At 40.9% G+C, this 25,544-nt stretch overlaps 1 protein-coding gene across 1 annotated transcript in view; it reads right to left on the minus strand.

Moving 5' to 3' along the window:
• Window positions 1-25,544, minus strand: part of SV2C (synaptic vesicle glycoprotein 2C) — a 94,867-nt gene that overhangs the window by 58,819 nt on the left and 10,504 nt on the right. Inside the window, exons 2-3 of the mRNA XM_082191916.1 lie at window positions 9,387-10,067; window positions 364-544 (exon numbers count right to left, since the gene is read on the minus strand). Of these exons, the coding sequence (XP_082048042.1) occupies window positions 364-544; window positions 9,387-9,957 (752 nt within the window). The 5' untranslated portion in view covers window positions 9,958-10,067. The remainder of the gene's footprint in view (window positions 1-363; window positions 545-9,386; window positions 10,068-25,544) is intronic.

Raw genomic sequence — 25,544 nt, forward strand, 5'->3', positions numbered from 1 at the left:
CAGCGAGGCACAAGAGCAAATGCAGATTGAGAAAGTCTAAGTAAACACAAAGCCCAACCACAATACAGTGGTACCTTGGTTATCGAACCTAATCTGTTCTGGGAGCTTCCTGCAGTCGAGCAGAAGCCATGTCGGATGTTCTGAAAAATGTTCACAAACCAGAACACTTACTTCCGGGTTTGCAGCGTTTGGGAGCCAAAACATATGAGTACCAAGGTGTTTGAGAACCAAGGTATGACTGTACCCTCAGTGGTTCTTTGGGTTCTTGACAGCAGGATGGGAACAACAATGAGCAAGCTTTTCCCCAAAACAGAGAAAGGTAAAGTTAAATTAGAAAATGGAAGGAATAAAGGAAGGGCTTACCCAAATCCAGAAAGTAAACGACAGAAGAGAAAGAAGCCATAGCCCTGGACAAATGATGAAAGGAAGGCAAAGAATCCATTGACAGACATACATATGAGAAGAGACTGTCTCCTTCCCACCTTGTCTGCCAAGCCTCCCCAGAAGAATGCCCCCACCATCATCCCAAGGTATACTATGCTACCTGCAACACACAAAAGAGAATATGTTACATTAGGAAGGATTGCATAGTTCTCAATATCAACTCCTAATTCACTGTTCCTCCTCAGCTCCCACACACGGCACAATTTACTTGCAAAACAACTATGTACATTTATTGTAGGTGAGTAATTTGAGTACAGATTTGCAAAGGAAAAAAACACTCCTCTCATATGCATCCTTTGTTTCTGACTTACTGAAAATTTTGTACTTTTTTAGTTATAGGCACACAGCTGCAAGAAAGTAAAAGAAAAGGCAAGCAAATTTGGGGGTTGAGAGGTTTACAGCCTACCTTTTCTTACAAGGAGCTCAATGTAGTGTGCATGGTCTGCCCTCTACCCATTTTGCCCTCAAAACAACCCTGTGAAGTTGACTGAAGGGCTGTGCCTGACTCACTGTCACTCAGTGAGCTTCATAGCTGAGCAGAGATGTGAACCCTGGTCTCCCGGATCCTAGTTCAACACTGGCCACCTCACTGGCCCTCTCCATCTTTCCACTGCAACATCCATGCAAGGTAGAGACATTATTACAGTTCAGGGGGACATTAAGCTGGGGGGAGGGTAAGCTGGAGCAGAGCAGGTGAGGGATGTGAGCTGAGGAAAGTCCCAAGAGCCAGACAGAGTGGCCAGGGGGGCCATATTTGGTCCCAGAGCCTACGTTCCCTATCCCTGCTACATAGCATCTCCTACCCAAAATTTTTCCATAAACAGCAGGCTAAAATTAGTTATGTGGATAAATCAATACCATGCAATTAACTAATGCAACTACGTTGCAGGAAAACTTTGTTATCAACAGGATTATTTTCCAAATCATGTGTGCGCTCTCAGAATGTGACCCTTTATAAATGGTTTCAGAAACTAGGATTATTTAAATTGCTTTAATAACAAAAGGGAGGAAATGAACAAGAGAGGATCAGGTTTCTGTATGCTGGGAAACTTGATAGGTCAGTGTACAAAACTCACTACAGATCATGCTTGCTTACAGCTGTTTTCTCTGATAACAGTGCACATTATAGTAATGACTCTGCAGCTTTATCGCTTGTGCTTCAAGAATATTTTAATTTCAATAAACATGCCTTTAAAGAGGGGGGTTCCAAAAGTCTAAGGATGCAGCCAAACATATAAAAGTATGTTTGTGTATATATAAATTTATTTTGTTTATTTATAAAAATATTTACAGACTGCCCCTTCATATAAATTATCAGGGTAGTATACAAGAAAATTGACGAGTACTATAAAACATTGAACAGGCTGCTGGCATAAAAAGATCTTCAAGAGGCATCTGAAACATATAGTAGCAAAACTATTGCACAGCATGGAACTGGTAAAAGTAGATGGCTGGCTTCTAGTTGAAGCTAGCTGGGCTTCTGAAACACAGAAGAATGGGAACTAACAGTGCTCGTCCACATAATCTCAGAGACTGAATTGGGATATAAAGGCTCAGGAGGTCACTAGGTATACAAACAACTCTCTCTCTCTCTCTATATATATATATATATATACACACATATGCATATGTGTTTATGTGATAAATATGCATGTTCATAGCTGCATGTGCACATATTCTTTATGGCATTTTAAAATAATTTTTACCTGCCTTGCAAGTTATCCACCAGCTCCAGATTGCCTGATATTTGGAAACTGAAATGGTGGCACACAGAATACAATGCATACAAGACCAATATATCTAATTATTAGTAGGGGGTTGCCCTGATCCCTTTTATGCATTGTGTTTCGCTCCAAAGTGACTTACAAATCAGAATCCAAAGCGGCCTTAAAATGAGGTGGGTGAGAGCTATTCTAATCCCACACTGTGAATAAGTTTGGCACAGATAAAGCCATACCTGAATGAACAGTTTATTGATTTAAACACACACAATGCCACACTTCAGTCTCTTCCCTACTGCTCAAGTAGCCAAATTAACAGGTAGTTAAGAGACTGTAACATTTAATTGGATGGACACAAATATTGATTTATGTCCAACTTTTTACAATTAAGACAACTGCAGAACAGTAAAAATAGTATTTCTGTCTCTATTCTCACCCTGAGTGTAAAAGCAAAACCATCCCCTACTACGTACTATAAAAATGAGATACTATGATGCAGCAACTACAGAACAGGGTTATCGAAAACCTAGTTAATCCCAGGTAATGATATGAAGTCACTGATGGATTGCTTTAGTACTAGCGCTGAACGTATTATTTTGAAGGTATCTTCTCTTATCCGATAGTTCCCTCTGGCATTAGAGCGAAAATCCTAACTGACAAGCCTGAGATAAAGCCTACTTTGTTAAGTCTTTGTAATGCCTCTAATGCCTGGTTTCACTTTTCTCTGAAACTGAGGTGCCTCTGATACGTTTTCTCCCTCTCAGACTTTTGATGTGAAATGCAGCAACAGCATTCACATAGTTCTCAATTGACCCTGTCATGGTAACAAATTGGTGTGACTCTGCAATTTGAAGTGCACTTTTTATGGCAATACTCCAAGCTCAGAGTGATTATGAATGGTGCATGTGACTGAACAACACAATGTGTTTCCCATGCAATGTTCTGGGATTAATTCTACTCACAGACAAAAACCCTACAGCCGGTAATTGGCCATAGGATGTCTCTACATCATATCAGAAGCCCCTGTTTGGCAAACAGGGAAAATTCTGGATGAAGGACCAGCATGTTCAGGGGTTGCATGAGGACAACTTTCTGCTGACAATTGTCTCTTCCTACAATGCTTCCTACATTGCTTTACAATGCAAAGATGCGGATGGCGCTGTGGGTTAAAGCACAGAGCCTAGGACTTGCCGATCAGAAGGTCGGCGGTTCGAATCCCTGCGTGAGCTCCCGTTGCTCGGTCCCTGCTCCTGCCAACCTAGCAGTTCGAAAGCATGAAGTGCAAGTAGATAAATAGGTACCACTCCAGCGGGAAGGTAAATGGCGTTTCCGTGCGCTGCTCTGGTTCGCCAGAAGCGGCCTAGTCATGCTGGCCACATGACCCGGAAGCTGTATGCCAGCTCCCTCGGCCAATAAAGCGAGATGAGCGCCGCAACCCCAGAGTCGGTCACGACTGGACCTAATGGTCAGTGGTCCCTTTACCTTTACCTTACAATGCTTTCCCACCTGTGAGTTGCTGAAAAATAATAGTGGCTTGAATCCCAACAAAGGCAGCATACACACCATTAATTAAAAGCTCACCCCACTGCAAAAAAATCCTGTGAAATGTAGTTTGTTAATGGTGCTGGGAGTTGTAGCTCTGTGAGGCATAAACTACAGTCCCCGAGATTTCAGGGGGGGGGGGGAGGTAGATGTGTGCACTGCCAAAGTTGGCAATAGCATGAAATTCAGTGCATTAAATGTGTCAAAAGTAATGGAAAACTTTTATTAGGTGACTAGCTGTGTGATATAAAGAAGAATTTTTGCACAGGCAGCCAACTTGGCTGTCTTTGATGCAAAAAAATGAGCTTTTAAAAATGTTGCCTGATTTTGCAGGGGTGGGGTGGGGAGATCTTTGTGTTCTCTTATGCCAACAGAAGTTGGGTCTAGTAAACGCTGACACATTCATTTTCATCAAAGAAAAAAATCATTCCAGCACAAGCAAACATGGGATTTCCTTAGCTATCAAAATGTGCTCCTCTAGGGAAAATAAAAAAATATTCACTGGAACTGAGGTCGTAATCCTTGGCCTCAGTAAGACAAGCAAGCAGTATAATCCAAAGAAGCACAATACACTGGGGATCATTCACATTTCAGGGTAGAGCACATAAAGCAGGATAAATTAAATGTAGCACTGTGGCAATCACCCTGCCAATGCAAGCTTTTCAGCTTGCCAGATGGAATTATTCACCTCTCTGCCCCTGCTGCTTTGGGACTTCCTCTGACCCCACCCCAATTTTGGAAAGGTGTAGGAATAGGAGGGGAGGGGAAGTCTCGTTGTGCTACTGGGATACGTTTGTTGAATCCCAGTACGTTTCTTAGCATGTATATATTGAGGTAGCTCATCTAGATGAATATAATGCCACATTGTTGTCGTACATCTCATCCTTTTCTGGACAAGAACACCTCATCCCTTGACAGAACTTTCTTTATTTTAATCAATTCCTTTCCATTAAAATATCTGTTCTAGACCAAAAAGTGTCTGCCTGAAGATTTCAAGCATGGCATTTTGAAGCGCTGCCTATTTATACTGTGGAGCAGTGAGAAATGGAAGAGCCATAGATCAGTGGTAAGAACAGATGCTAGAGGTCCTGTATTCAAGTTACTGCCACTCTCATCAGGTAGCAGGCATGGGAAAGACCCTGACCTGGGATCCTAGAATACCACAGCCAGTCAGAGCAGATGAGTTAGATGGATAAACAGACTGACCTAGTATAAGGCACCTTCCAAAGCTAAAAACATCATCCAGGCCTCAGTGAGCCTCTCAATTCCCCATGAAAAAGAGGGTTGAAGCCTCAAACACTTTAGTCTCTCCATTTTGAAATGGGAGTATATACACATTAATGGCTTAAGATATGGCAATGTTGTTTCCCTCAGCAGCGTATGAAGTCACATTTGCAAGCTGCTGTAGACATCAGAGAGAGGGCTCGTGTCTCTTCACCAGATGCACATTAGGGCTGTGCAATAAATCGCCAAACCCTTGAGTATCGTTATTGAAATAACATTGTGGTAAGTGTTTCAACAAGGCAATATACCGGTGAACAAAAGTCTTCACCGGGTATCTTTCTACTTAAAGCTAAAAGTATCCCTGACTGTAAGGTCCAGTCGCAGACGACTCTGGGGTTGCGGCGCTCATCTCGCTCTATAGGCTGAGGGAGCCGGCATTTGTCCGCAGACAGCTTCCGGGTCATGTGGCCAGCATGACTAAGCCGCTTCTGGTGAACCAGAGCAGCACACGGAAACGCCGTTTACCTTCCCGCCAGAGTGGTACCTATTTATCTACTTGCACTTTGACATGCTTTCGAACTGCTAGGTTGGCAGGAGCTGGGACTGAGCAACAGGTGCTCACCCCGTCAAGCCCTACTGAATTCAACGAGGCTTATTCCCAGGAACGTAGAAGTTTAGTTGAACTCAGTGGGACTTATGCATGCACAGGTTGTACTTAGACCTCTGAGTGGGGAAGCAGATGCAACTTGACTAGTATATTACTTAAACTACTCTTAAATTGGTTGGAAATATATTAAATATAATATATGGAAGTTTATTTAATATTTTGTATTAAATCTACTACTTCTTTACCATTTAAGGCCCTCCTCCGCCACAGGAAGCCTCGTTAAGGCCCTCGGCTGCTGTGAGGAAGTGCAGCACACTCTCCGCCATTGTGGGGAGGTATGGCAAGACCCTCTGCCACTGCAGAGCCGTGGCAAGGCTCTCTGCTACGGGGAAGCCCAGTGCACCCTCCACCACTTTGGGAAGGTATGGTGGGTCCTCTGCTACCGACACAGATATATGCATATATCGTGATATATCAAGATACCATGATATTTAGCTGGTGATATATTGTGATGTTGAAAATCAGATATCTTCCACATTGCCTGATTTGTTTTCCTGCACCTGTAACTCCTGAACTGAAAGTTGTTATCTGCACATGCACAAAGGCTGTCTGAAATGTACACACCTCAGTTTATTCACAGCTTGCATTTTCCAATTAGATGGAAGCTCATTTGAGGAGAAACACATCAAAGGAGTATTTCTTGAAAAAATGCAAGACACAGGTAGATTGTGGGCAACTCAGAAAGCTGTGGGAGCGCACTGGAGCAAACGGCAATGTGCATATAGCATGAGAGTGAATTAATATGACAAAATGAATGGGATACACGTTAACAATTGTTATAGATGTTGTTGGACTCCAATTCCCATCAGCCACAGCAAGCATGGCCCACACTTAGGGGTGATGGGAATTGGAGTCCAACAATTTCTGGAGGAAACTATATTGGCTACCCCTAGTCTAGAAGCAACTAGAAGCTGAAGCAAAGTGGGCAGGGACCTGAAATATCTCTTTGATGGGAGGCAACTAGGTGTCCCATAAGAGTACAGATAGTATGAACATTTGCCCTCTAGCATATTTTATTAATAAATGTTTTTATATGTGTGACACATTTTCTTCCAAAAGGGGCTTCGAGTCTCAGAATTTTGAATTCCCAGGAGCTGCGAAAATCAAATAAACAAGTTCAGCATCTTGATAGATGAGGTCTTGTAAACCATGATTTATCTATCGTGCAAGATTATCGAAACATGATGCCTGTGGAGAGCTCAATGATGTGTTAAAGATCTTCAGCTTTGTTTCAAAAGTAGATGTGACACCTAATGATTTAAACTGTGATGTATTTTCAGCCAAAGAAACCCAGACTGCTGAGGTGCCCACACACACAAAAATGAAGACAGAGACCTAATTAAGTGTGCAAAGTCAACAAGGCTTTTTTCTATTTTCAACATATTTGCATTTCTATGAAACATGACCATTGGTTAATGGTATTATAATTAAAGTGGTAGTCGAAGATGGAAGTTTAATACTGGCATAGAGCAAATGAAATTTTGAGCAAGTTACATATCACTGGAGTGGGAAAGCAAGTAGTTCGCTCTTACTCAATTGCAGAGTTGGGGTGTTTCCCCTGGTAACACCGTACTACACAGATTTGTATTTACTTATAATCCACCTGTCCAGTGCTTTTTTCTGGGAGGATGCAGGGGTACACATACCCCTAAACATTTTGTGAATCTAAGTTTGACCTCATTGAGGGGCAGTATTTCTATATGAGTAGGAAAATGAGAGTACCCCTATATATTTTTTAAGAAAAAAAGCACTGCATTTGTCTCCCCAAGGGAAATGTCCAAGCTGCTCATGAAAAAGGCATATTGTCTTAAAACTGCAGTATAAAATCAGTATAATCAAATACCAGAGAAAAGGAGAATAATTCCATAAATACAGCTAAATGGGAATATAACCACATCCAATGAAAATGTTATACTCTGGTGAGAAAGGGACAGACTATCCTTTTTTCAGAAAAGCAAAGGCAGGGTTTTTTTTGGGGGGGGGACTGCTCATGATGTGTATATGCACCTCTCTGTTATTTCACAGAGCTTGGTATTGATTTAAAACACTGACTGGAAACCTTGTCCTCCCATATGTTGTTGGACTACTTCTCCCATTATCCCTGAGCACTGGCCATGCTGACTAAGGCTGATGGGAGCTGGAGTCCAGCAATACTTTGAGGGCCACAGGTTTCCCACCCTTGATTTAAAGACATGTTTTACAAATGTTAGCAGTGGGGCCAAACTCACTATGAGAAACAAAGCATCTCTCAAGAAAAACCATCTCCAGCCTTAGTAGCTATGGCTTTGCTTTATGCACTGAGAAGCACAAACATGTGTTCCATTTCTCCAGCCCAACTTCTGGACAGAATGGCTCAATGCAATGCTGGACCTGCCCTAAAGATATTTGGTAGCAAAGTGCTTACTCAAATGCTCTCTGATTCAAACTCCATTGAAGTTTTGAAAACTGTGCAGAACAACTGTTTTGGCAAAATATACTGTCTACCGTCAGGAATATCAGCAGCTTTTCATACAGCACCCAGGTGGCCAACAATTAAGACAAGAGCAAATTGAACTCAGTTAAAGTATATCTTTAAAAATTGCTGCTATGCCTATTGAGTGTTTTCCTGCTATATGAAATTGGGTGATAACCAGCTATGGACAGCAGCTTGCCAATTATGTTTTGGACTATTATTATTTTACAGAACCGTGCTCCGTTTGACCTTGAATAAGAGTCAACTAAGGAATAGCTCAGTTGGTAGAGTATAATTTCAGGGTCGTGGGTCTGAGCCCCACATTGGGCAAAAAAGTTCCTGCATTGCAGGTGGTTGCCCTAGATAAGCCTGGTGGTCCCTTCCAACTCTACAATTCTAGGGATTGGCTCTTCTGCATAGAATTAGAAACACTCACTCACCAGTGAATCTCCCCCCTCACCATGTACAGTCATTTTGTAATTGCACACCATTTCAAGTACTTTTGTAACACATCTCTGAACTATTCCTGCACAAGTCCCATGGAAACAAACCGAGCTGAGATTTCTCAAAACAGATTTTTCTGAGAAAATTTATGGGATTTCCTTTTTCTTTTTCACACACCCCACCCCTTGAAAAAAAGCAAATGATATTCTCCAATAATATTTTTTGTTATTGCCACCAACATTCTTCCAGAATGACACTAGGGCCAGGAGGATGCAAAATGGCAGCCAGGCTGCCAACACACTTGGCTGCAGTTGCCACTTGTAGTGTCAGAGGGGGAGAGTGACAGAGTCGAGCTACTGCCACTACTAATGGAAAGCCCCACTCCCATAGAAAAGTGTTCAATAATTTCTCCTCCTCCAGGTCCACCACCACCACCAATTTCTTTGCCTATAACTACAATAGATAATTTTGAGAGGCCACTTGCACCCAGTTCTATTCAAACGCTCCTAATGATGAGGCTCTTTCTTCCATCTCTTTGTTACACAGTATTGACATGTTTTCTTGATACTAAGCTATGCAGCACGTTATCAACATATTATATTTATTCTGGATTCAGTTTTTTTGCGGTTTTTTGTCCTATGATTTAGGAACAGCTACTTATTTTTATTGGTCATGACGAAGGGCAGAGGAAAATCTTTTCTTTTTACACATACAACAAAACAAAAGAGAGCCATGGTGGTATCTTAAAATACATTTTGTGAACCTCACACACAGAGCTAACAAAGCAAAGATAGTTATTTGTTTTCATCAGAGGGAGCACTGTCAAATACATACTAGACAATATCTGTCTAATTTATGACACAAGCCAGGCAAGGATGTAAATAATACTCACCAAGCCATCCTGATCCAGAATTAGGAATACACATGTCTGTCTCAGCACTGGGCAATACAAATCCAACCACAAAAACTTCCACCCCGTCAGCCATCAGCGCCATCCCAAGAACAAAGAAGAGGGCCCACTGAAAACGTCCATGCCCACATTCTTGAATGATGAGCTCATACTGCTGTGCCAATTCTTCTTCATCAGCTTTTCTCTCCGTTTCCAGTTCAAGACGATCTTTGTAGTCGTCTCGTACGGGCTGACCTAAGGCTCCGATCCCATCCTTGTTCTGAGTCGCATTTGGGATTCCCTGATATTCCCCCTCATAAATCTCATCATCTTCATCATGCCCTTCAGTCGCGTCACTTGATCCTTCATCTTCATTCGCCTCCCCACCGTAATTTCCTTCTTGGGTATAGTATTCATCATATTCTCTATTGTAAGATCTTTCCGTATATTCATCTTGAGCCTTCTCTACAACTGCATTCCCTTTCCTCCCTGTCTGTTTCTTGACTACCTTGGCAATGTCCTGAGCCCCTCTCACTAATGAAGTATTATCTTCCATCTTGTAAGCTCCATCCATCTTGTGTTAATCAATGTGTGACTGAACTGATTCCGTGTGCAAGGGAACTATTATGTGCTGGAGAGCAGCAGCAAGAGACTCTCAAGACACATTCGGTTCCAAAACAAGATCTAGGAGAAGAAAAATAAACACAAGAAAATATTTTAAGTTTTGTTTGTTCTGCATAGAATCACAAAACTAAAAAAGAACACAGGATCTACAGTCACCGTTGCTCAAGAGGCAAGACTATCTACCACCAATTCCCCATGGATTAAGTCACACTATTGCTAACCAAGAGTGCACCAAAAGCAGAGAACTGGTGCACTGCAGAAAGGCTCCTGCAGAGTAAATAGCTCCTGATGACACAAGGAAGGAACCCGAAAGGGGAAAGCAAAAAACGTTCAGGTATTTTTGCTGGCTTCTCTCACTTACATGCAGTAGCGTCACTTTCCAACACACAGCTTAAGACACATGGGTTTGTGTGTCACGAACATATTACAGATACAAATATGTATTATGAAAGGTAACTGAAGCATTTCCAAAAAGAAAACAGTAGCTTGATATATAGTACTATTTGCTGTTCCTCATTCATATCAGTCCTGCTGTTTATAATGAAGAGCGCTGCTGAATTTTGAAATTCGTCGTTCGGAAGACCTAATAACAGCAACTGGTAATGTTTACCTCAAAATACAAGGTGAGGATTACAGCCACATTTCATTCTAAGGTTTGGATTTCAGTCCAAATGGGAGAAGACAGCTTCTTCTTCCTTCCCTTCCTGTCTTATTTCAAATACCCTCCCACTCTCTTGAGAGGGAAAAAGCTCTACGCGCCCCCCCCCCAGCTCCCTGATCTTTCTTTCCTTCCACCTACCCAGCATGTAGCTATGACTGCAAGGTAGCCACCAGGAGTGCTGGAAAATGTAGTTTCCCCTTTACTATTTCCCAGGGCTTCTATTTTCCAAGTATTGGGGGAGTAGTCCATTTTCCAAAGTGTATTTAGGAATGTAAACATAATCACATGCTCAATGAATACATAGAGGGATAGCAAAAGCATACATGCTGACTCTACTTCTCTTGACCAAGTGTTCATCCAAACATGTAGAGCACTTGTAGATACAAAATTGTGCACCTTTTGTGTCTTTTCAAGCTTTCAGATCCTTAATTTTAGGGTACAAGAAGATTGCATTCACTGAATGCCCTTCTGTTCATTCATTTAAAGCAATATTGTTGCATAAAACTGTTCATCCACCTCAAATAACATGGCACACTGTGGGGATTTGGTTTTTCCTCTGTGAAGGAAGAGTGGGGAACTGCAAGCTTGCATGTCGGATTCATTCCCTGGGGCTCTCCTGCTTACGCCTCCCCTGCTACAATCAGGCTTGCAAAAAAGCATTTATTCGCTCCTATCAAAGTCCTGTTTCAAACAGCAAAAGGGAATTAACAGAAAGAGATATGCAGCTGGGAAGGGGAGGGTTTAAAGCATAACTGTTGCAGAGAGATGGGCCAATCTTCCCAAAGAGTCCATTTGGGGATGGCCAGGTGAACCCTTCCCTCCACCCCTCAGGGACAATCTGCCAGAAGATCACTCCTATTCTGGCTGCTAGAAAAAAAGTTGAAATGCTTTTTTCAAGCCGAATTTTATGCATATTTGTATGCAGTATTTGTGAGTGTGGCAGGATTCTGTGTGTGTGTGTGTGTGTGTGTGTGTGTGTGCGTGTGTGTGTGTGTGAGAGAGAGAGATGCAGGAAAGTGTTCACACTCCATTTTGTCTTGGCTATGCACACTGTTGGCCTATGGCTCCCAAGCAGTTAGCCATGAGGGAATGCAGCACTCAGGTTGAAAAAACTACCCCACACCTTCTGTGAAGTCTTCACACTGTCTAAGGATTCCAACTTGTGTTCTTAAGTGTTTCATCTACAGTCGTACCTTGGATCCCAAATGTATTGTGAGTCAAATGTTTTGACTCTTGAACGCCGCAAACCCAGAAGTGAGTGTTCCGGTTTGCAAACGTTCTTTGGAACCCGAACATCTGACACAGCTTCTGATTGGCTGCAGGAGGTTCCTGCAGCCAATCATAAGCCTCGCCTTGGTTTCCGAACATTTTGGAAGTCAAATAGACTTCCAGAATGGATTCCGTTCGACTTCTGAGGTACAACTGTATAAGAAATTAATGACACTTGAAGGCCAACACACAGTGAAGGCAATCCAATTAGAAAGAAAGCCACACATCTTTACAGGCACTTAGACCTTCCTCCCAAACACTCTTATCACAATGATTTAGAATTCTGCTAAGACAGGAAAAGGGAGGAATTGCAGCCACACAATAACATTTTCCAATGATTAAGTGATAGTGTATTATGTTCTGAGAGCAGCTCATGAGTGAAACATCTTTGATTTAAAATCTGCCTGACATTTCCCAAAACATCTCATGAAAACGACACTGTAAAGAAGGTGACCTCAGCAAGCAGAGTTTGCGTTGTGCAATATATCATGTAAAGGTAATGTGATTTTGTGTAATTCGTAACTGAAAACTTAGCCTGACAAGAAAATGCTGGAAGTCAGGATAGGGAACAAGAGAACTGATTCTATCCAAAGCCTACATACAATACTGATTATTAATTTTGCCTCATATTCCCTCACAAAGCTAAATCACTTTGTGATCCTTCAGCGTTTCATTACAAGCAGTTCTTTCTTCCCGTTCTTCTCTGTTGTTGGGGGGAGGGAGGGCTGAAATTTTTCAGGAACTGGCAGGGACAGTGCCCCTCATTTCCCACACCTGAGGCAAAATGGGAAAGTGCCTTCTACCCTACCGAAGCTTCTTTTAGTTGGGTTGCATGGCAGTGCCTGCAAAGCAGCAGCAACGGATTCCAGCTAGTTTCACAAAATCTCATGCACGGTGTGAAATTTCTCAAGTTCTCAGCAACATCTCACAAGAAGCCACCACTGCTGCTGGTGCTGCTTCTCTGCACCCATGGAGGTGCTGCTTCTTGGATTTCTGTTGCCAAAGGCAGCTGCCTTAGCCCACCTTATGGGCAGCCAGGTCCTGGGAACAGAAGATGTTTGGGGAGGGGGAAATAGTGCTTAACAGAGAAGCAACAGAGGCAGCTTCCTGTCCTCCACCCCACACCCATTTTGGACCTGTTTTTCTGGGTCTGTGAGTGGCAACAACCTTTAATCTACTCTACAGTGCCTCAAAAATGAGCTGTCATGTGCAGGCTGCCTTAATTTCTAAGGCTCTTTGAGGAAGGAGCAATGCAGTAGAGATGGACAGACCTCAACTCAGGGCCCTTCCAGACATCCTTTTTATTGCATATTCATAATTATCTGTGCTCATGATATTATCAGGGCATTCCACATGATCGCTCTTTCAGTCTTGCTTGTGCCTGCAAAACTTGTCACACTGCTTCATTTTCAACCAGTGCTTAACCCATAACTCCCAAACTCCACATTGCAGCTTTGGTTTACCAAGAACTTGAACTTATTTCTTAATACATTTTGTTTGGATAATCTTTGCAAAATTCAGGTGGTGAATACTTAATGGCTCCCTGAGGGGAAGGGTCATCTTTAGGCCCAAAGTGCCTCAGTACTCATGGATGCAAAGTTATAGGTTAGTCTTGCCTGCTTGTACCACACCTGATAATTTAGTATGACTTGGCCAGAAATGTGAACTGCCTCCACTAAAAGTATAATATTGAATATTGATATTGAAAACCGTATATTGCACTGCCCTAGTATACAGTTCTTAGGATGAAAAGGTGTTTTTCATAAATTGTGTATGAATAAAGGTGTTATGTTAGTATTAAGGGTGTACTTTCAATATAGTTGGTTTTGAGTTCCTCAAGGTATCAAGCAACAGTATGCACACTCTATGTTAATTGTGTGTTCCTTCAGTTACAAAACAGACCCTTTGATGCTTTATCTTATATTCTGATAAGAAGGATGGATAGGAAGGAATCCTCATAAGGATGGCACTTATATGTAACAAATGATACAATATTAATACAATATTAATGTTCAGGTATATGCTGAATCTCTTACAGAATATATGTGATTTACTAAGATGTTTTTAAGTCACAGGAACAGTCTGAGAACCAGATGTAAAGATGATCTCATTTTATAATTGATGTTATATTTAGTATGTCTGCTGGTATGAATGGATATGAATGTCTGAAGTATGAATGAGAACCGGATGATTAGTGGGTCTGAAGAATAAATGAATAAATAAAGGTATTGAATCAAAGATAAAGAACTGCTTAAATTAATTTAAAGGACTATTGCATTGAAAGGGACGCGGGTGGTGCTGTGGGTTAAACCACAGAGCCTAGGACTTTCCGATCAGAAGGTCGGCGGTTCGAATCCCCGTGACGGGGTAAGCTCCCGTTGCTCGGTCCCTGCTCCTGCCAACCTAGCAGTTCGAAAGCACATCAAAATGCAAGTAGATAAATAGGTACCGCTCAGGTGGGAAGGTAAACGGCGTTTCCGTGTGCTGCTCTGGTTCACCAGAAGCGGCTTAGTCACGCTGGCCACATGACCCAGAAGCTGTATGCAGACTCCCTTGGCCAATAAAGCGAGATGAGCGCCGCAACCCCAGAGTCGGCCACGACTGGACCTTGATATCCCGCTTTATCACTACCCGAAGGACTCGAGCCCAAAGTGGCTAACATTCTCCTTTCCCTTCCTCCCCCACAACAAACACTCTGTGAGGTGAGTGGGGCTGAGAGACTTCAAAGAAGTGTGACTAGCCCAAGGTCACCCAGCAGCTGCATGTGGAGGAGCGGAGATGCGAACCTGGTTCACCTGATTATGAGTCTACCACTCTTAACCACTACACCACACTGGCTGGACTGAGATAAAGAACCATTATCAAACTATTGAATATTGAGCCAGCTAAACAGGATGGATGAACAGTGAACCAGTTACTGGACTGTGCAAGACAGGATGAGCAGTATGACAACATGTCTGGGTGAATCAGGGGACAAAGTGAGAAGATGATTGAGATAAATGACTGTTCTTACAAAAGACATGTTGAAAGAAACATGCTATTCATAAAGACAGTACGACAACATAACAGAAAACAGACTGTTTTCAACTATAACTATTCTTATCTATTTGAGGAACCAGCATGATGACAGCTATCAACCCCCTTCAATACAAGACAATGTAACCATACGGGGACCTGAACCTTGGGAAGGCCTGGTGAACTTTGTGTGCTGTCCTACCTACAGGGGGATGCCGTCCATAGACTCTTAAAAGAGACTGGCCATCTCTTTTAGTGGGTCCAACCATCTGGTAGGTATGAAAGGAATGAATGAATGAATGAGTGAATGAGTTCTTATTGCTTATTGCTTGTTAAATAATAAAGGGTTGTACTCTTATGAGATTTGTGTCATTTTGTCTTTCTTGAAAACGCTCTGATAAAAAGTAACTTAACTCTGTTTTCATTACACAATGGTAAGCCAAACAGTGGCTTACTGAGAGGAGAAACATGTTTGCCTACAGAGAAGAGTTTGCAGCTACTTTGCTCCTCCCTGGTCTTTTTCACTGCTATAGCAGACTACACTGAGCCAAGGTTTGGCTTAGCAGGCTATCCAATCCAAGACTCATGGCTAAGCTCTCTCCACACAAACTATGAGTGTTAGAAGGAAGAGCACTCCCTGCTGCAAGGCCCATTTCCACCTGGCCTAGGAGGCGGAGCCCACACTCACCCTAAACAGCTAAAAGGCTCCTGGGAGACCAGAGGGACATTGCTGGAATAACTCTTGGGTTGGGGCAACTGGCTGAAATGCTTTAAAATGTTTTAAAAGGTTCTAATTTTGGTTCCTCTGCTTCATTTTTGTCGGGTTGGGGTTGGTTAAATTGTTTAGTTGGGGCTGGAGGTTACTTTAATTTGGGTATAATGGTAAACTGTTTATTGTTGTTGTTGTTGTCATTGTTGTTATTGGTTTCTATTGATTTATTGGTTGGTTGGTTGGTTTGTTGCTTGTATAGGATATTTTGTTTTCTAATGTTTGTTGTGTTTTTATATATGTTGTAAGCTGCACAGAGTGGGGAAACCCAGCCAGATGCGCAGGATATATGTGTGTGTGTGTGTGTGTGTGTGTGTGTGTGTGTGTATGCGCCAAAGTTTGCTCTTGGCTTTCAAATTTGGCTCACTGTGTCCTGTGAACCAGCCTAATTCCCCCTAATCACATTTTAAACATCATTTAAATCAAGAATGGGCAGTCTTTGGATTTGTGGGATCCACTTTTTACTAGAATTCTGAGATCCACTAATCAGAGCCAGGTGCAAAACAAGTCAATCAGCATTTGCATAGATCAGATATTCTAACACAAAACTCTTGAAGTGGCTAGCATAGATGCACAAACACCTCATATTTTACAAGTGAGGAATACTGTCACTAAGAGGTAAGGACAAGGCCAGCCATCATGGGGACCTGGATCTTTTAACAAGTTATTTTTGCCTCAGACCCCAAATTTCCCCATCAAGCAGGTGCAGTAATAGGTGTGTCTTGGCATGGCAAAACAGACACAGCAGCAAATCTGCTTTTATGGAAATGTAACATCTGGCTTTGAACAGTGCAATAATTCAATTTAAGGTAAAGGTAAAGGGACCCCAACCATTTCTAAGCTGAACAGAGCGAGCCTGGAAAACAGCAATGGGGCAAGTTCAATGCCTCAATGGCATGAAGAAGAAGAAAAAATCTCAATCTCTTTGGTGTTATATTATTGTTTCTGCATCTCTGCTATGTTACCTGCCATGAATCTGTTTATCTGGGATAAGGTTTCTATCTTTTCAGAAATTACACTAAGCATTTCTGACATGGATGCAGTATTTCCAAATATATATGTTATGTACTGAAGTTCTCACCCAGCAGCAGGGGGATACTGTAGATAGTTATGCATATAAGGGATCGAAAGTGACGTTCAGTGATTGGATAGTTTTAGAAAATTGTTACAGTTATGTTGTACTGGAGCTCTATATAAGCAGGCTGACTGAACCCTTCAGTTCAGTTCTGTTCTGGCCTGTGAATAAACAAGAGCTGTTTGAATAATCGCTGTGTCGTCTGATATGTTCACCCACAACTTAACAATATATGTATTTTCTTTCTGAACATTTCCCACATTTCATCTTCCCACTTTTAAACGCATTTCATAATTTATGTTGAAGAGGTAGTGAAGCAAAAGAGCAGCTGGTTTACACATCTGCCTATTCACACCAAGAAATGTGAGTTGTTAGAATACAGTAGTGCTCCCTAACGAATGTTCCTTCATTTGGATGAAAAACTCCTCATTTCAACTTCTTTAAAGCAATAAAGCAACTTCTAGCTCACACCTCAACTCAAACTCCAAACTCTACTTCTGTTTCAGTGTATCTGAAGAAGTGTGCATGCACACGAAAGCTCATACCAAGAACTAACTTAGTTGGTCTTTAAGGTGCTACTGGAAGGATTTTTTTTATTTTGACTATGGCAGACCAACATGGCTACCTATCTGTAACTCCAAACTCTTTGTCATTGTAACTGGCAGACAGTCGAGGGAGAGAGGCCTGCCCATTTTGTTGTCTGGCACAGAGCCACTTCCTTTGCTACCTTAATGACCCATACTTAGAGGGCCATTACCTCACCAGGAAGCTCACCTGGCTATTCCAGGAATTGAATCCATGATGGATCCAAGAATTAGGAGGCATACAGCCTACCCACAGACACACAGCCCACAAACTCATAGCAGTATGTTTTCTCATCATAATTCTTTCCCCTACACCAGGGGTCAGCAAATTTTTTAAGCAGGGAGCCAGTCCACTGTCCCTCAGAATTTGTGGGAGGACCGGACTATATTTTGAAAAAAGAAAGAAAGAACGAGTTCCTATGCCCCACAAATAACCCAGAGATGCATTTTAAATTAAAGGACACATTCTACTCATGTAAAAACACACTGATTCCTGGACTGTCCATGGGCTGGATTTAGAAGGCGATTGGATCGGATCCGGCCCCTGGGCCTTAGTTTGCCTACCCATGCCCTACACTTTTAAAACAAGCTTTAAAAAATTATTTCATCATTTAAAAAAAAAAACAATTGCCAGATTTGTCTGGGGTCTGTCTGTTAAGTGACTTAGAAGTTTGAAGGAAGGAACTGACTGGCAAACACGTAATGCTCACTGGAAGGATCAAATGATGCTCATGGCCCGTCAATGGTGAACTAGGAAAGAAACAGCAAAGCAAGCACATCAGAGAATGGATCAGTGGGTCTGAGCATGGAAAGGAAGGCTACATTTGAAAAGAACAGAAGAGCTTCCTTTTGCTTGGAGGAAAGAATGGCATCAGTACTAACAATGAAGTTACATAACAAACGGGTAAACATAGAGCCAAGTAATGGGTAGCTTTAAAAAATAACAACCAATGCGACAAAGCTTCTTCCAACATTTTGCTGGCTGCGCATATAATGTGATTTATTCCGATTGTGTCAAAATTTATTTCTAATTGATTCTTGAGTAAGGAACAAACTAGAGAGCATTCTCCCCAAACAGCTTTGTAATTAATAGGTCTTCACTTTGAGGTCTATTCATGTTATCCATATCACCCGTGAAATATATATGCTCTGCATGTTACTATAGCTGAAATTGGATTTCTTTCTTTCATTTTGCTATGACTATTAGGAATTGCAGATCAATCTTTGAGTTTTTGTGCCTCCCCATTCCGATCTGCATTATGCAGCATGTTATCACAAGGCAGCAAGAATCATGTCCAGCTATGTCTGCTGCTGTTAGATAACTGAGCTCATTTGTACAACTACCCTTCCTACATTCCTACTGTAACAGGGGTTTCCTTACAGTAACTGCATGCCTTCAGTGTGCAAAGAATGAGCATCATCTTTCTTTCTTTTTTGCTTAGTCATGGAGATGAATTGTAACTGCAATTTTAAAACAGTTGCTAAAGTAAATATGAGAAAAGAGGAAATGCTATTAGTGAGGACTTTCTCACAGATACCAACTGTTATTTTTAATTCTTAACCTATCTTTCCTGGTGTCTATGCACATATAAGTTGTGCTGTGTGTTAGGAAAAGAGCAACAAACAAGTTAAGAAATCACATCAAAAAGTATGCATAGGCTGAAACTGGAGTACTAAAATGGAAAATATTACATTACTAGTCACGACGTACATACCTTTATAAAATAGAAGCTGAAATACAGCAGATGTGTCAGATCTAAATGTTTTAGAAAAGTGATCCCACTGTTTTTGCTGAAATCAACTAGTTTTAAATATATCTATACCTGGCCATCTATATAATTACATTTAAGCAGAGGTTGCACCATAAGGGGAGAGGCTTTGAAGTACTGGGGACCTGAACGCCACCTGATACATTAATCCTTTACATCTAGAAATGCAAATTAAAACAGGTACACACAATTCTGAGAAGATGACAGCTGAGTAGGAAAGAGCTATATGATTGCTACAACAGTCTCTCCATAGGGGAATACAACACATGGAAGTGGATTTCATGTTTTTGGGTGTACTACTACTACTACTACTACTACTACTACTACTACTACTAATTTATTTATACTCCGCTCATCTGGCTGGGTTTCCCCTGCACTTTGTCATGCTTTCGAACTGCTAGGTTGGCAGGAGCATGGACTGAGCAACGGGAGCTCACCCCGTCTCGGGGATTCAAACCGCGACCTTCTGATCAGCAAGTCCTAGGCTCTGTGGTTTAACCCACAGTGCCACCCGCGTCCCTTCAGTGGGGCTTATTTCCATGTAATTTGAATAGGGTTGCGGCTGTACTTGTGCCCTGACTGGGATAAGGAGAAGCTGCTATTTAGGAGTTATGTCTACCTTCACAATAATATTTGGGTTGATTTTTAATAGTAGCCACACTAGGAGCAACTGCTGCTGAAGCCAGAAAAAGTCTTCTTCACCAAGATCTTGGCAGGACACATACAGTAGAAGACAACAGAATCTTAACGTGGTACGGTAGACTGCACCACTTCAAACTCCAAGTGGGAGATATAAATAAACATGTCCGGAATGTTTGGGGTTGTTGGATGACCAGGACATCTCACTTGTCAATCATGTGATATCATAACGACATCAGGTGATTGACAGCACTTCACAAATGCCTGGCAGGCAGTGTATTGCTTCCAAAGAGCCAAATGTAAGGCTGGCAAAGTTCTTTGCACAGTGTTTCCCCCAAACCAACCAACCAACTGGAAATTGCTGCACCTGCAAAACCCCTTTCAGTCAAGCCCCACCTGCCGCACACCTGACATAATATACATAGGGCAGTGGCCGTGGCTCACCCACAACAAGCTTGCAGGTCAAACGGGGAGGCCTGGTGAGCCACCTTAGAAATACATCACATCTCATCATAGCTGGAAACAGCTGGCTTCTTTGCCTGCACATTCTCCGATTCTGAGCTTTTGATGGGCAGCTGAAAAATCACTGTTCTCTCTCCTTTATCTTTAAATGAGACTTGGACCAGATTGCAGAGGGCCTTCTCGGCAGTGACGCACTCCCTGTGGAACACCCTCCCATAATATGTCAAGGAGATAAAGAAATACACAATTTTTATAAGATACCTGAAGGCAGCCTTGTAGCAGGAAGTTTTTAAAGTTTGGCATTTTATTATGTTTTTATATTTTTTCTGGAAACTGCCCAGAGTGGCTAGGGAAACCGAACCAGATGGGCAGGGAAGAAGAAGAAGAAGAAGAAGAAGAAGAAGAAGAAGAAGAAGAAGAAGAAGGAGAAGAAGAAGAAGGTCATTCTAATAATATTGTCCTTCTAATAGAGGACACCTTCTGACATCCTTTCAAAATAGAGGGATGTCCTCAATAAACAAGATCAAAAGGCCACTTTAATGAAAGCTGACTTAATAACTCATGGTTTGAAATGTGCTTGTTTCAAACAAACCATAGTTAAGTTTAACCCAAGTTTGCCAGGTTCAGACAACATGGCAGCATGTGATTAATCAAATGAACACTTCCAAACTTCTCAAGGCTGCGCTGAAGAAAAGCACTCGTCTGAATATGCCTGGGTTTGTTCCTGTCATGGTTCATCATGACATCTAAAGATAGTAACTGTGTTATCACAGTCTACCTGTGGACATATCATCATGGTAAGTTACCTATAGAACTGAAACCTTTCAAATGATATATCCATAATTCATTAGAAATGGTGTGGCAACAAAAACCTTGTTAATAACAGCAGATTCTTCCCTGTGGAATATGATTCTGGCAGAATAGGGAGATTTCACAGATAAGAACACGCTATGCCAAATATATAGCAAAAGGAGCAATCTTTCCAGTGGAATAGAAAATAAAAATAGCTTGATAAGGGAATAGATCAGAAACCTGGCAAACAAATATCTTACCTATTTTATTTAAAGTGCTTTCTGAAGGTTTAGACAGCATAAGGTTCAAAAGGCAGCTGCAATTCTAACTGAAATGGTACACCATTCAGCATTTCTCTACTGTACTTACAGATATCTATCCTGTAACACTAGCTACAGATGTCAATGGTGGTAAAAACAAACCACAGCTTAGTGTTATGTGTAAATGAACACAGCCTAGGCCCTAGATCTTTCTCATACACTTTTATTGATAGATATTTGCCCTTTTTTCAGATGCGTAGCATTTGGTTCAAAGAAGAGTACCTGATTTTATTAATACTAATGTTGCATACTAAGAATTCAATAGTGGAGACCACATACTCAAGCTGGCTGCAACACATATCCCATGTTTTACACCATAAGCTCATCCAATGAGATTATTTAGCTTGCTCGTTAAATAGCATATAATAGTTGCAGGGTTTATGGGAAAGTACTCAAGTGAGTTCATTTTATTTTAGTATCTAACAATATATGATATTCTCCTTCAGCATCTGTGTAACAAGTACAAACAAGATAGCCTTTTCCCTGTTGTGAACAAGCTAATTTGGCTTCTTAATCTTCTTGGCTTTCTTCTGCTAGTCTTAATTGCTGAGCCCAGGGAGTTCAGCTTTCTAAATTATTCAGTGTGTGTAAATTTGGTTCAACTATAATTAAATGACCCATCTGTATACTAATACTTTCCAATTCAACTCTTACAGTGTAGGAGCTTGAAATCATATTTTCAGTCAGCAACTCTGTAAAAGGGGCTCTCACTTCTATAACTTCCTATACATTTTTGGTCAAATGCTAACTATGGCACAAAGACACCTCATCATCTTGGGGCAACACAAACCAGTCGGGTTCGCACTTAATGCTAAGCCAAACTATGGCTTAGTGTGAGTGAGCATGCTGGTGCAGACTTAGAAAATTCTGGCAGCTTCACTTCTCTCCACTCCTGACATACTACCCAGAGTGTGCAAAGCTGGGCTCATTGATTGTCTTGCTCAAAACAAACAACAAGTTGCTGTTGCTAGTTTTTATTATTATTATTTTAATAAATATAGTTTAATTGATTTCCAATATATTAACAATTATTTTAAAAAATATATTAAAAGGTACAAAAACAAAATCCCACCCCCTCCCCCATCCAGGGCATATCAATCTACATAGTTAGGTTTGCCAAATTCCAATACAGTGGTACCTCAGGTTACATACGCTTCCGGTTACAGACACTTCAGGTTACAGACTCCGCTAACCCAGAAATAGTACCTTGGGTTAAGAACGTTGCTTCAGGATGAGAACAGAAATTGTGCTCCGACGGCACGGCGGCAGCAGGAGGCCCCATTAGCTAAAGTGGCACCTCAGGTTAAGAACAGTTTCAGGTTAAGAACAGACCTCCAGAATGAATTAAGTTCTTAACCCAAGGTACCACTGTATGTGATTTTGATGGTTGCCATTTTTCAGGGTTATCAGTAAAATATTTTATAATTTTATATTTCACCATATTTCAACAAAATCGTCTACATCATCTATATTATTCAATGGATGCAATCTCTTTGCTAATTTTTTTGATACAGCAATAGACCCTACATTCTGTTTCCAATGAGAGATACACATATGTACCAATGCTTTCTAATTCTGTGCCAGTAATAGGTGTACTGCTACTAAAATAAAAGTAATTTGTTCTTAATAACAGAGGTCAAATTGGCCTTCTTTAAAAATAGTTAACAATCCAAAACTTGAGGTACATTCCACATGTTGAATGGTAATATACCTTCTTTCTGTAAATACCTTCTGCCAGAAGGGCTTTATATGTTTACACACACGTCCACCACATGTAAAATGTTGTAGCTATACAATTGCAGCCTCTCCAGCACAGGGGTGGGATGGACAAACCACAAGTTGTATTGTTTTTGACATAATAAAAAAAATCCTTCCTGTAGCACCTTAAAGACCAACTAATTTTGACTATGGCAGACCAACACGGCTACCTATCTGTTTTTGACATATCACTCATGTTTTTTTCTTGGGAAGACAAATCACAAGCCCAGGTTCTCATGCAATGCTTAGTCAAACCTAGGTTTAGCTACCAATAGCATGACAGCAGCACAAACAGGGGAGAAGCGAAGAAGCTGCAATTTTCTAACTGCACCAGTACACTTGCTTATGCATGTGTAACCTTGGTTTGGCTTAGTAGTCTTGTTCACATGTGGAAGCAAATGCCACCGATTCCTTCACCCAGAGTTATTTTAATGTATTATGTTCTTAGTGGTTTACATGTCAACCCCCTGATATTGGGGGGGGGGGTTAGTCTACAGTACTTTGCATCCTGTTAGCTCATTTAGATGTTATGAAAGCAAACATTTTTTGTGATCAACTGTTCTTCTAAAGACAAGTAAGTCAAACAACTTATCTATGTTATCAAGAAACAAAAAATAACATGTATTTTATTCTTTTGGGCAAACATGAAGAAGTACTTTTCCATTAACTGGACCACTTCAGCCAGAAAGTGAGGGATCACATGTCCTCCCTTTAAAAACAAAATAAAAACAAAATCCACAACCTCCTACAATTAAAAAATCCTACTACTCACTTTTCTTTTGCATATTTTAACCTCTTATCTTCTTCTAGTACCTGCCCTATATTTGCTATAATCCTGATTCTCCCATACTGAAGAAACCTTCTCTTGACCCATTGACTCTGTACAGTGCCTTTTTGTTTATTTCTTATTGTGTATTTGGGTTTGTTTTAATGAATCTTATTATATTACGTTAATTATGTTGTATGCCCATTTGCATATTATATGAAAAGTGATTATATGAATCCTTTAATAAATCAATAATAAAATAATTTTTGTCCTATTTCTGTTGAATGCTGGGTTATTACTCAGTATTTCCTCTTTTGCTAATTCGTTGTTAGATACCCATCAACACAATTTCTGTTCCTCCCATTGCACTGAATCTGCTTTTCTTACTGACCTCTGCCTTGCTAAATCACACGGGTCAGTTTTCTGTTTTGCTTTTTTTTTACTTCACAAGTAGCACCAATGGTAACTGAACCCCCTTGAGCCATGCAGTATCTACCTCTCAAGCTTTCTGTGAACATGATGGGTAGTTGGATGTCAGCAGGAATTAACATCCAGGAATTCAGAAGGTATAGTCAATACACAAGGTGTTTGTGATGGCTCCAGAGGTGTGCAGCTGGAGTTCAACTCTGACATTTAAATTACGGTAAGTGATTCATCCTTGATGGTAAACTTGAGATGTGGTAAATTACTAGGATTAATCAAGGTTTAACACAAAAGGTCTGCCATGCTTAATCTGAATCTGTATTCACTAGATATCAGCCACAGAACTCTTATTTCTTCTACTTTGAAAATTAAGGAGTTACCTGACAGCATATGCTGTTTGACTGATAAAATTGGGAATTAAAATAGATAGCTTCGACCAAACATCAATAAACTTATTCTCTCAGGGTTGTGGGGGGAAGTGTATTATATAAACAAGCATATACATACATGCAAAAACAAAACAAAAAGACAAAAAAAGAAACATGTCAAAAGGACATGAGGCTACTGGGCAACTATTCTATAACCGTACAGTAATTAATTACCTGTACAAAGCTCTCTACTATTAAACTCAAAGGGGCTGACACGTCTGCCAACAGCTGTCTCCAAGCTTTCATTTCAGCAATCAAAGCTGAAACCAACAGATAAGTACCAAGACAGATTTAATTACTTTCCCCTCTTACTTTCATTAATTTTATTAGATGGAACATTCAACGTCCCCTCAGAATGGGGTATGCTGCTATGCTGCACATGAAAACAAAAGAGAAATGTTGTGGTGCTCAGAGACATCTAAAGTGAAATCTGTCTGGATGTCTGTACCAGATATAATTTCATGGGTGAATTACGGTATTCTAATTCTGAATGCATAAATTGTTATTGCAATTTCCAGGGAAACGTAAGTTGCAATCTTAAACATACTTGCTTGGAAACAATTTCATGATTGTGCTACAATGAGGCTGTCTGGCTGTTTGAAACTTTTTTCTATTTTAGGAACAACCAATAATCTGTAGGCAAGATACAACTCCCAAAGCAATTTTATCTGTCCCTGGAATCCCTACCAAATTTTAAACAATACAAAAAAATAATTAAAAATTGACCATTTATAATTGTAAATAAATGTTTTCAAGTTACAAGAAATAAGGATGTTCTAAGGATGACTGAAGTTATACACCTGTCCT

This window comes from Podarcis vaucheri (assembly GCF_965113315.1).
Source record: "Podarcis vaucheri genome assembly, chromosome: 11".
Lineage (NCBI taxonomy): Eukaryota > Metazoa > Chordata > Lepidosauria > Squamata > Lacertidae > Podarcis > Podarcis vaucheri.